This window comes from Callorhinus ursinus, unplaced genomic scaffold (genome assembly GCF_003265705.2).
Source record: "Callorhinus ursinus isolate GAN/ISIS: 27379988/994484 unplaced genomic scaffold, GSC_fseal_2.0 scaffold16, whole genome shotgun sequence".
Lineage (NCBI taxonomy): Eukaryota > Metazoa > Chordata > Mammalia > Carnivora > Otariidae > Callorhinus > Callorhinus ursinus.
The window spans coordinates 12,610,780-12,624,083 of NW_027397078.1; the positions used below are offsets into that span (position 1 = coordinate 12,610,780).

General features: G+C 36.4%; 1 protein-coding gene across 1 annotated transcript in view; it reads right to left on the reverse strand.

The window, feature by feature from the left end:
• The window catches only part of CFAP47 (cilia and flagella associated protein 47), a 514,691-nt gene that overhangs the window by 310,909 nt on the left and 190,478 nt on the right, over positions 1 to 13,304 (reverse strand). The window contains exons 31-32 of the mRNA XM_073901936.1: positions 8,387 to 8,467; positions 6,495 to 6,624 (exon numbers count right to left, since the gene is read on the reverse strand). Coding sequence (XP_073758037.1) covers positions 6,495 to 6,624; positions 8,387 to 8,467 — 211 coding nt within the window. The remainder of the gene's footprint in view (positions 1 to 6,494; positions 6,625 to 8,386; positions 8,468 to 13,304) is intronic.

A 13,304-nucleotide genomic window follows, 5' to 3' on the forward strand; every position in this document is an offset into this window, starting at 1 on the left:
ATACACTAGTTTTTCTCAGAAGATACATCATCATTACTTGAAAGAGCAAAGGGATGACATCCTAAATGAGAGCACTGCGGTGTCCTACCACGTGTCCAAAAGTTCTTGCATCTACACTCACTTTTCTTCCTTCTCTACGGCCACAACGGGTGAGCTATCCCTTCGCTTGCACTAGATACCAAACCTATTCATCCTCTTTGGGACAGTCCTGCATCAGTTGCCTTTTTTTAGCTTTTGGATCTTTAACTTCTCCCTTCTCACCAGTTCCTTTTCAACAATATCAAAACATGCTACTTACATTCAGCTTTTAGAGAGCTCTCCCAAACTTGGATTCCCCCTGATTCTTTTATCTGTTCCCTCTACCAGTTATAACTCATGAAAGAGTTCTCTACCCTACTGTCTCCACTTTTATTCCTTTTGTTCATCAAACTGAAGCCCACCTAATAACATTTCCCCAATTCCTCACTACCCCCACACCCTGAAGGTGCCTTTGGCATCTTTGTTGTCCAATACAACAGGGAATTTTTAATTGTTATCTTAAGCAACCTCTCAATTTCATTTGATAACACGTCCTCCCTCAAAGGCTTTCTTCCCCCCTTGTTCATGACACCATAAAGTATTACGGCTATCTTTTTGTCTATTTCGAGTTCATTGCAGGATTCTCTTCCTTTACCTATTTAAATACTGGGTTGCTTCAATATTGGGTTTCTAACCTATGCCATCTTTTCTTTAAACTTTTTAGGTGTGTTTCTCCCAATTTTATCTCCCAGAGACCACTAAATATGCATTAAGAAACCACAAAGACCACCAATTGTTGTGATTAAAAAATAAGGATTCAACACAATATTTAGAACATTATGTTAGTAGTAGTAATGAAAATAATTATAGCTTCATATCAGTGAGATGAATGATATAGTTACCATATTTATCAAGGTATCTACATTTAACCAGATGATGAATGTATTGAGTTCTATATCACTTTATATATTCAGTAATTTATTTTCTTACTATTTCCACTAAATGAGAAAAGCCTACTTCATAATTACAGATTAACAGAATAGATGCTTAGTTTGATTGTTAAGGATAGTCAGGCCCAAAACGAAGCCAGAAATTATACAGATTTTTTTTATTAAAATATACTTCATCTACTTTCAAATACCAACCAAATGCTAAGCTGGTTGATGAGCAAATCACACTCAAAAGCCAAAGGTAAAAATACTCAACTCGGGGAATAGCATTGAAGATAATAGTACTCTACTCTTCAGTGGCATTCGTCTTTCGGAAAAGTTTATTTGGCTTCCATTGCCAGGAGCAATTAGAAAGTGGCACACTCTCTGAGAAACTGTTATCCTGATCGTACCCTTATTTAAAGTAAAAGCCCCCCCCTTAATTTGTTGAGACACAGCTTCCAATAGTGTCCATAGTCTTAGGGAGCAGCATGTAGGCTGCATTTCAGCTCCCAATCATTAACTCAGCTATGCAGAAACTACATTACCATATTCACTTGATCTGTCCATTCAATAATTCAATATATTTTATTATTTTTTCTTTTTTTATTATTTTTTATTAACATATAATGTATTATTTGTTTCAGGGGTACAGGTCTGTGATCCATCAGTCTTACACAATTCACAGCACTCATCGTCAATATACTCTTTTTTCAACCAATCTTGGGAAAAAGCCAAATTTTTGATGCTTCAGTGTTTTGTACCACATTGAAAATCATGATATTCAAATTCTATAGGTATATGTCCAAGACATGGAAAGCATTACCTGATGGATCATTTGAGCTAGCCACTTAAAAAGATGAGAATGATAAATACAGAAAAACATCAGTGCTAGGACTATACTATTTTTAATCTCACTCCTGTTGGAAAAATGCATGTGAGAGTGACCTTCTCTTCATAACCAGCACATCTCAAAACTGGAAATAAAGGTCTTGAATTTAGAGAGATCACAATGCAATGAGGTAAATCAGTAGCCTTACTTTGATAGTATTTACAATTTTTTCTATTTAACAATGAATTCATAACAGAAGCATATTTTTAATCACCTACATTTCTCTATGAATAAAGGTTCATTTGCAACACCCCTTCTTGTGACCAATGGCTAATTGTCTATCAATATCTACCACCAACTGATTGTCTCCAGGTTACATTACAAATTAATCTTAAATTAATGACAAAGAATCATTCCTCCAAGAGCATGGGCTTTCACTGATAAAGAGAATAAATAAAACATCATCATTTCTTTCTTTCTTTCACATATATTTATCACACACATGCAAATGTGTTCATACATTCCCTTATATCCAACCAAAGCATGCAATATTTGCTATCACATGTTGAGAATAACTGTTTCCAAGTTGCATGCCACTGACATAATGGGACATCCTGCAAAGCCATGTAATAAAAGAATTTCATGAATTTTACTTTCTTTCCAATCATGTTTTATTGAAGCTCACTTTAAATATTCCTCACCAGGGCACTTTGGTGGCTCAGTCAGTTAAGCATCCAACTCTTGGTTTTGGCTCAGGTTGTGATCTCAGGGTCATGAGATCGAGCCCCACTTCAGGCTCCACACTCATCGTGGAGTCTGCTTGAATTTCTTCCTCTCCCTCTTCCCCTACCCCCCCACCCGCTCTCTCTCTCCCTAAAATAAATGAATGAATGAATGAATGAATAAATCTATCTTTCAAAATAAATAAAAATAAGTAAATATTCCTCACAAATATGATCCTCTGTCCTATCTTTGCTCATCTTCTACAAAGGCAGGAAATTCTATATAATGCCTCAGTAGAATTGGTGTATTGCCTACCTTTAGCAGCAAATATTCCAATTTCATAACAAAGAGATTTTGAATTGGTTTGGGGAAAATGTGTTTAATTAACTAGAAAGATCACTGCTCTTCATTTAAAAATATCAAAATATTTGACACAATTGTGCCACTATTAAAAAAAAAACTTATGACAGACAGTACACTGAGAACTAATGAATAAACAGTTTACCTGAACTTATTATTCAGATATTTATTATTGATCACCTTTTTCTTGCCTAGATTCTTCAGTAAAAATATCACATTCACCTCTTTCGGCACATACAGACTCATCCTTTATATCCACAGGAAAGCCCTATTTATATTTACATTTAAAACAGCACTCTGAATTTGAGTGTTTCTGTTATTGTTTTTCATCTCTCTTGTGCTTCAATGACCCATTTTTAGCCATCAATACATTTTTGTGAATTGGGAACATAATGCAAGGAAATAGTAACAATTAAACATGAAAATTTAACAAACAAAAATAACCAAATGACACAAAATCAAATTGGGCAAGACAAACTATATCCTTTATCCAAACTATTAGCCAAGAAGAACTGACAAAGGTGGTCCTGGAGTGCACGCATGACCTCTAGGAAAAAGAAAATGAAAACCTAAAGGGATGTGTGTGAAAATCACCATCTTCTATTTCCAATGTGTGAAACTCATCTCAACATTGCTTGCTTTCACAAGAGAAATTGCCAATCCGCTTCTGATTTAATAGAACTCCTGGAGCTACCCATGCTTTAGACACAATACACGGAGAAACACAGCTCTGCAGATGACCTACCGGGGCAATCTTACCTATTCCTATGACTTACATGGCATCAGTGAAGAATCACAAACATGTGCTGCCACCCAGATCTCTTTCCTGACTGAGGGATATACCCACCTGGTAGTGACACAGGGCACCATTATACAGCATAACCAAAATTAATTTATTATGCCTTCTTACCCTATCTCATCCTCCACCCCCAACAAAATCTTATTACCATCCCTTGTCTTGTTATTTCAGTGACTGGGATCAAATTCCATTCAGTCATCCCAGCAAGACCCAATGTCATCTTTTAGCTCTTTGTCTCCTTCACCCACTGAGATCTAGTCATAAACCAAGTCCTTCTGAGTTCTATTCCTAACATTTAGGAAAGCTGCCCTTTCTAATCTTTCCCACTACCACCAGTATTCCCGGCACCAGGCATTTAAATACCTCTCCAAACAGTTTCCACATGGTACCAGAGTGATTTCTCTAGGATGCAAAGCTAATTATGTCAGCTTCATGTTTAAAATCCTTCAGGAACTCCCAAAACTAATGATGTAATGTGTGGTGATTAACATAACAGTAAAAAAATTAAAAAAAAAGAATAATAAAACAATGAGTCCTTTTAGGATAAAGGGATTTTTGGGGAAAAAAAATCCTTCAGGAACTCTGTACTGACCCTGGGCTAAAGTCCATAAAGTCCAGATTCCCTGGTATGGCTTATGAAGTAAACCATGCTCTTATTTGTGACTGGGATCACAGTCCACCCCTTCTACCCCCAGCCATAGTGTGCTTCTTCCTCGGAATATAACATGTTGTTTCTAACCTCAGGCATTTCCACACTGAATCCCCCTTGTCTTGACAAATGTTATTGTCTTGCTCCCCAATAAAACTAATCTACCACCTCCTTCTCACAAATTGTACTCTCCCTCCCTCTCTCTCTCTCTCTCTCTCTCTCTAGCGTATGTTCCACTGACTACTTCACCTTGCCTGGAAAATTCCTAGTTATTTCTCAGGTCAGGTTAAATTGATTTTCTTCCTGGAAACCTTCCCCAGTGCACAGGTAAGGTAGGATCCTCTCTATTTGCACTCACCCTTAGTTCTTTGGGCTTACCTTAACATAGCATTTGTCATAGTTCCTTGTAATTATATATGAGTAGTTACTTACATACTTCAAGACACAAAATCCTGGAAAAGAAAGACTCTATCAAGTTAACTCTTAAACCCCCAGAGCCTAGGATAGTGCCTACACCAAAATAGTTGTTAAGTAAATGTATTCAACAAGTATTTGTTGAGCATATACTATGTAGCTGACACACTGTCAAATTCTGAGTTTACAAGTAATACTTGGTTTTTAAATTCATAGACTTATAAGTTGGGAAAGAGACATTAGATGACGTAAACATATTCATCAATGCATGCATGAATGAATAAATGAATGAGTGACTAAAGCCCACAAACCAAAATTAGGTCAGTTTGTCCATTAAGTAGGGCATTTGCTGCCCTTCTGTTTTAGAGTTGCTCCTCCCTATCAGTGGGCAAAATTATAGATGATACAGCCTGGAGTTAAGAAAGCAAAGAAGAAAATGTCTTTTCCCAAATCCAAGTTTGGCTGAGAGTCACGAATACCCTCATATATTCTTCAGGGAATTACTCAAGAAAAAACAGGATTTCTCCCCCTTGACATCTGGCAAAAAAAAGGCAGGGCAGGCTGATGGAAGAAGAGGAAAGAAGGGGTAAGTAGGAATCATGCAGTAGAAAGAACTCTCTAGAGGGTAGGATTGGTAGCTGGCTGCAGTGGAGGCTTTAGGCTACCATAGAACAGCAAGGGGGCCTTGGGCTTCTGGGCCCCAGCAGAGAACAAGGAAGAGATAAGCTTTATCTACATCAGATGGTTTTATATGGCTAAAATCAGATGATCTGGGGAGACACAATGCACGCCTGTGGACCTTTATTTCCTCATGTCTAAACAGGAGATTACTGCTTGTGAAGATTAAACAAGCTCACATTTAAAAAGCCTCTCGTGGTGAAGAGTCTGACATAAACTACACACTGTTTAGTTACTAATTTTGTCCTTTCCTTTCAGTGATTAATTGCTACTTTTCTTTAACTTCTCCCTCATTTTCACTCTCTTGTCCCACAGCTCACCCTACCTGTGCTTTCAACCTGTGAAAACAGAGCAAAAGCCTCCACAGGTCTTAATGGGGAAGATCTGTAGGGCCACATTTGGAACCCTAGGGAATAAGTCTCAGGACTGAAACCAGCACTTTTTTATGCAATGAAGGGGCAGGATGTGAAGGCATAATTTATGTTGTGTTAATCTACCTACACATGCAATTTGGCATGGAATAAACTGGAGAGTTTCATCAAAACTTGGTCTCGCCTGCCAGTATATGATTCCTAGTGAATATCTCTCCAGAATACCATTTATAGCAAGAGTGTAGTATGTAGTACAGGTAGAAAGCATAATTTTCACTGTCATCCATTCTTTAATCCTTCCTTTTAGTACCAGAATACGACTGTAGGTACCTATTTTAGGGACTACATTTCTCAATATTCCCTGCAGTGAGGTACAATCATATGACTAAACTCTGCCCAAAGGAAATGATGCATTTTTTAGGTGACATCCTTAAACAGTTTTTACTTTGCCTCCACTAGTCCCTGATGTGTTCTTCCTTGTTCTGAGAAACCGTCCCAGAGATGAAAGCCCAGGACTGAGGGTGGAAGACACACCCCACTGTCTCTAAACCACTTATTTCTCAACAGTTCCCTGAGAAAGAAAAAAAAAAAAACCTCTATCTTATTTGAGCCACTGTATTTTTTAATTCTTTAATCAGCAGCATCACCTATACCTTAACTTATACACTATTCAGGTAAAGAAACCAAAACAAACAGCAGTGAACAAGGGTGGAAATGTTACCTTGTATATCTGAAGGAATACATCCGTCCATGCCCGTTTACTCCAGGCTTCAAACTGAGTCATATCTATAACAATAGAGTGCTTTTCCTTAGGTATACAGGAACATGCAGGCAAGGTATTAGTGAAAGAATTTAAGAAATAAAATATCACAACATTAATTAAAATGCAAGGCAAATATAAGTTCAAAGTTTTAACTACTTAGCATATAAGGTTTTTTCTTTTTACAAACTTTTGCATGCCCTATCTATACGTTCATCAAGATCACTAATTCCCCATGTGCCAGTAATAGAAACTATCAACAGAGGTAACTTTCTGGAACACATAGCCCCTTACTGAGGTCACAGATTTATTCATTCAATGTACCTACTAGCTTATGTGGCAGAAGTGGCAGAATGAGATGCAAAGTTATTCGGAACTCTGAGTCCCAAAAAGAAACACATCCTTTGGATAAGCCACAGGAACTCAGCAGAGTATCAAAGGACAGGCCCCTGGGGGGCACCTGGGTGGCTCAGTTGGTTGAGGGTCTGACTCTTGATTTTGGCTCAGGTCATGATCTTGCAGTTATGGGGTTGAGGCCCATGTCAGGCTCCACACTCGGTGGGGAGTCTGCTTGAGATTCTCTCTCTCCCTCTCCCTCTGCCCCTCTCCCCATTCTTGCCCATGCGTGTTCCCTCTCTCTCTCTCTCACAAATAAATAAATCTTAAAAGAAAAAAAAAGGATAAGCCCCTGGTTCTGTTCACGTCATGTGGTGAGCATAGTAACAGAGCCATGACTATAGTAGAGTTGCCTCAAAGCCTGAAGCCTTCTCCAAGCAATTCTCCTTCTCAAAGGGTTTCCATAAAATGAACTGTAGACTTTGAAAAAAACTAGACATATCTTGCTTAATTTCTGCCTATTCTCCCCGTTAACTAAAGAAGGGAAGTGGCAAGTGGTGGGAAAATTAAACCAATATTTTCCTTGGAAGATACATATTCTAAAAATTTACTTTAAGAAAACATTTACATAAGCACACAGAATTCTTCATTTCTAGATCCCCTAAAAGAAGCAATTACTTATATATTTACGAAAACCATGTAATAATTTCCCCATAGCATAGAAGCCAAGGGCAGGCTGCCCCAAGATGGGTCACTTTGGCACAAAGAATGAGTTTGAAGGGGTTTGGGACAGGTCCCCCCAAAATATGCCACTTTGGCATGTGGACTATTTTCAGCTGAAGGTGACTGAGATCTGCTGGGCAAAAGAGAAACTTTTGCCCCTCCCTTAACTCACAGAAGAATCTAAATTGGAGGGGGGGGGTCTTTCCCAGAATAAGCTTTATTAGGAGAGATAAATTTTATCTGAGTGACCCATCTGTATAGCAGGGCAAACATCTAATTACGAAACATCTGTTCTTAGTACACTGTGAGGTGTATTCCTTCCCTTTGAAGTCCCAGGCTCCCACCCCTTCTCCTTAGTTCAGAATGACATAAATACCTCATTTCACCTGACTGTCTTTGGAATTTCCAGGTCTGTGTGGATTCCCCTTACATATGCTATTAAATTTGATTTTCTCCTGTTAATCTGTCTCATGTCAATTGGATTCTTAGTCTAGCTAGAAGAACCTTGAAAGGGACAGGATATTCTTGCTCCCCAACAATAGGAACTCCACAAAGATTTTTAGACAGATATAAAAATGTGTGTGTATATACATAAATATCTACATATATGTATATATATACATTTAAATATTTATACACACACATATAAATAAGCTGTCCAGAGAGGCATAATCCATAGGACATTTCATAAATAAAAATAACAAGATTTTATAATGAAATCTTCTAACAATGACCAAAGATCAGTCAACTCAATAACTATGCAGATTGTTCCCTAGAAATTATATTCCCTTACTGTAATTTCAATCCACTTTTTATAATCTTCTGGTTCAAGCAGAAATTCTGGCAGCACATGAGAAATACATGCTCCTTGAGCGCTAAAATCAAAAAAGAAAAATCCAGATTATAGTATAATACAGTTTGTATATCACCTGCCTTTGAACTTCAATTAAATTATTTCAATATCATAGTTTATATGTGTATTGAATTTTAATTTTTAACTTTAAAATTTATATAATTAGCTTTAACATTTCCCTTAACAATGAAATGTGCATATGATGTTTCCTTTAGAGAATTAATAATGAGAAAGAACTTACTAAGTGCCTACAATCAGCCACATCTATCCTTATATGATAACGGAATATAGAGAGTTATATGACTTGGCTAACAATTTTATTGTTGTATAACATAAAATTGAAAAATATCTGGAAAAACTTTGAATACAATAAAGCACCAAACAGATCATTAGTTACCCAATGCTCAGTGAATGCCTATCACAACACATACCTGAATAAAGAAAACCCCCAATATAACATAATCCATCACCTATTTTTCCAGAGAATATCCAAAAATTCTGGCCTCTGTGATTATATAAACTTATAGTAGTATATCTGATGCAGCACATATGTATTTATGTTATTTTATACATTTAAAAACATATATATTCATATGTATATGATTTATCACATTCAAGATTATATTCTTTGTTGTCATATTTCTTGAAATGTTTATTAAAGATTTATTTATTTGAGAGAGAGTGAGAGCGAGTGGAGGGTGAGAGGAAAGAGAGGAAGAGGGAGAGAGTCTTAAGCAGGCTCCATGCTGAGTGCAGAACCTGATGCAGGACTCAATCTCACAACCCTGAGATCATGACCTGAGTCAAAATCAAGAATCAGTTGCTCAACTGACTGAGCCACCCAGGCACCCCTTGAAATATTTTTATTCAAAGTCTTCATATGCACGTTTATCACCACCAGAACTACTTTCACACAGTTTAACACAAGTTTCTGCAGGACTGTTTCCTAGCGGAGATTTAAACATTTAGGTCGAACTCATTTAGCAAGCATAGAATGCCACCCACCATAAGCATTTATCAGAGAATATCATATCTAGGACTCTACTCTGTAGACAATTTGCAGTCCTATTACTACTGAAAAAGTGAGAAAAAGAAAAGGCAGAAAGGAGTCTCAAGATAATTCTGAAAGCTCAAACCTTGAAGGTAGCATAATGAACGAGAAAAAAGAAGTGAGGAAGAGAACCCTTGCAGGGGTAGAAGCAGAGAGCAGAGTTCTAGAATTGTTAAGTTTGACTTGGCCATGGGCCAGTGGAAGCTGGTGGAAGAAATCATGCTGCATACATAAAGCTCTTTCATTTTAGTCAAACATTATCCCTTCTCTTTGATTTTCATGCATTTCCCAACTGCATCTACATTACTCCTATGAAACTTCACTAGACTGTAATTATTATAGATTTAAATAATATCTAATTTTAATAGAACACTACTCCCTTAAAGGAGTAGCTGACCTAAAGCATACATAAGAACTCAAATGAGATGATGGTCCATTAAGTTGAAATCCTAGAGGTAAAACAAAGATAGCTCAGAGACATATATAGAAACTGGAATACTTCCTTGCATCCAAAGCAAATATGGGATTTCAGAAGGAAATAATCACTTCTATTAAATGTTACTGAAAGCCTAAGAAAAATTATCAGGGAAGCATTAAACTGAAAGCTTCCTGAAGAAGGAGACCACATGGTATTCATTTGAGTATGCCATAGTGCCCAGCAGAGAAAAGGCCCTCAGTAAAATGTTGAGGATGAAGAATGAATTATTTTGCATTATTAAAGACAACAGGCCCCAAATGGAGTCACTTATGCTAAGCTCCATGTCACCAAAGTGAGATTTAACTTTATGATTTTGGCTCTCTCAGAAATGGAATCTTAAACCAGTTAATCAGGAATTGCTTGAACAGCATTAGTTTAGGTAACCTGCCTGACAGAACCCTACCATCCCTCCTAGAGAAAGTAACTGCAATAACCAATCTGCTTTTGTGCTGTAGGAGCAGAAAACTTTTCCCTCCTTACCTTGTAGGTTTTTTGCTTGTCCAATAATCAAATTGACATAAGACAGATTAAGAGGGGGGGAAAAAACTCAGATTTAATTATATACCTATGGGAGCCTCACAAAGACATGAAGACTGAGAGGCAGTCAGGCAGTTGAGGCTAAAGAGAAGGGGGTAGGGGTCTAGATCCTCAAAGGGGAGGAAGACAATTCACAGGAATATGAGAAGAGCAAATGTTTGGTAAACAATCATTTGCCAAGCCAGGTAGTTAAGTCTTATTGATATTAAAAGTTATCTCTGGTAATAGCTCTCTTCCTGGTGCAGGCCCCTGTGTAAATTCTTGTAGGCAGTTAAGGGAGATGTAAAAAAGTTTTCCAGAGTCTGCTGGGTCTCAGTTGCCTTCAGTTCAAAACAATCCCCATGCCAAAGTGGCGCATTTTGGGATAGCATATTCTGCTCCCCCTATTGCCTAAGTACAACTTCCTTGTTCTTGCTTCTTTCTGCCTATAAAATCTCTTGCCTTGTACAGCTCTTCCGAGCCTCTTTCTACCTGCTAGACTGGATGCTGCCCAATTCATGAATTGCTGAATAAAACTGATAAGAGATTTAAAATTGACTAAGGTGAATTTTGTTCTTTCACAGCATTTTACAGACACTGTTATCAAGTGAAGGGTAGCAGAATATTCCACTCCAAAATATACCTCTTTGGCACACCAATTATTTTGAGAAACTGCAGAACAGGAGCTCTAAAAACAGAGTAGAAGTCACCCTTTCGTAAGGAAAACATACATTTACAAAGGAAATTTACATTAGAAAAGGGGCCCCCTTAGGGGACCCTTTAGGGGAGGGTAGAAGGGTGGTTAGGTATCAGCTAAGAATCTAGAAGGGTAGAGGGGAAATTATTTTTCCTCTCCTACATGAGACTTGTTTTCTTCTTTTCATTTTGAATTTATCTCAAGACCTAACTTCATCAGTGCCTAAGACAGTATCTACGATTCTCTTTTGTCAATATATTTTATATCTGCTCAGTAGTTTTACAGAGTTGAGTTTCCTAATTGATTTAATTACACTTTTACATGCTAGGTTTTCCATTTGCGTTTTTCTGCCAGGTTTACACTAAGTAGAACAAAATAAATCAGATGTAATGAGTTATTAAATCCTCAATTTGATCTCCAAAGATTTCTGAATTTCTCATTTGTTGCACAAAATCAATATAACTTCACTTGTATAAAAGTCCTTATCCACTGTCATTGAATTCCAATGTAAAAGCTAATAACAATTATGATTACTTTGAATTTAGTACATTTATTTCCATGATGAAATATATGCATGTATCTTAGATTAATGACCCAAATTTAATAACCACATTGCTACATTCAAATGTTGAGGAATTTTATCATAGCCAACATATCCTGATAGCCATGTATTTCCTGATAAAAGAACAATAAATTTGAGTGGCTTGGCATTAATTCTAAAATCATTCTTCCATACTTGCATCCTCACACCATCAAATGTCAAAACAGAAACCACCCATGTTAATGTCAACACTACTGGGACCTATACCAACAAAAGTGTTGCAAGAATAACATGACAATTCCAAGTACCATGGAATTTAATGATGCTATCAGAAAACTGTTTCATTTCTATAATGCACAAACAACAAAGATTTATTTAAGTGTCAGAACCTTTTTCTTTGGTTCACAGTTAATATTTCATTAGATATTAAAACACTACTTTCTTTAGGTAAATAATAATTATAATTAAAGTCTTCTAAAAGAAAAGATATAAATACAACTTTCTAAAATAAAAATGGCATTAGAATGTTTGCCTTACTGAATTAAAGCATTTATTTTAATAAATCAATCATCAAGGATCAAGAGTAGGACATGGTAAAATTAAAACAAAAGTCATGTGCTTTCTATTTAAAATTATAAAAACATTTTAAAAGTTCCTATTTTATGTAATAAAGACACACTTGATAAATATCGGTTTTCTGATCATTTTATGTCAATAAAACTTTTCTTTCTAATATAGCAACAGACTTTTAAAATATTCTATTTCAGTGATAATGATATCACAACAATCAGCTTTCAGTATGTCACTAATAGCTACCATATTGAAGAAACTACAGGAAACATTTTAGCATATGAAAGCCATAGATCATAGTTTATTGCATTTAAATTCATCATCATCATCATCATCATCATCTACTGTGTGTCATGTAATACATACTTTATTATTTCTAATTCTATTATCAACCAAGTTTGGGAATTAACATATTCAACTTTACGGATATTGAAATTGAAGCTTAAACAGATTAACTTGTGCAAAGTCACAGAAGTACAGAAGAGCTAGAATTTAAGCCTGCATCTACTTAATTCAAAAGCCATGCTTTTACCAAAATAAAGTAAATTCTTCCAGAATCACTCTCAGACTGCTGCTTTAAAATATTTTCATTCTTAGATGCAATTCCCTTAAATAAGATACCATAATGGTCATGCATAAGAAGGATATAAAGTTTTCAAAGATAAAAGAAATGAAGTCACAAATGGAATTAAGTTTAATTATAAAGGGAAGTGAGTTGGGTTCCTAAGTGTATTTATTTTTGTGAATGAAAAATTTATTTAAAAATCAATGGTATTGGGGTGCCTGGGTGGCTCAGTTGGTTAAGTGTCTGCCTTCGACTCAGGTCATGATCACAGGGTCCTGGGATCAACCTCTGCATCGGGCTCCCTGCTCAGTGGGGAGTCTACTTCTTCCTCTCCCTCTGCCCCTCCCCCCACTCATGCTTTCTTTCTCTCAAATAAATAAATACAATCTTTAAAAAAAAATCAGTGATATTAGAAAGTAAGAGTTATAACAGTTTTATATT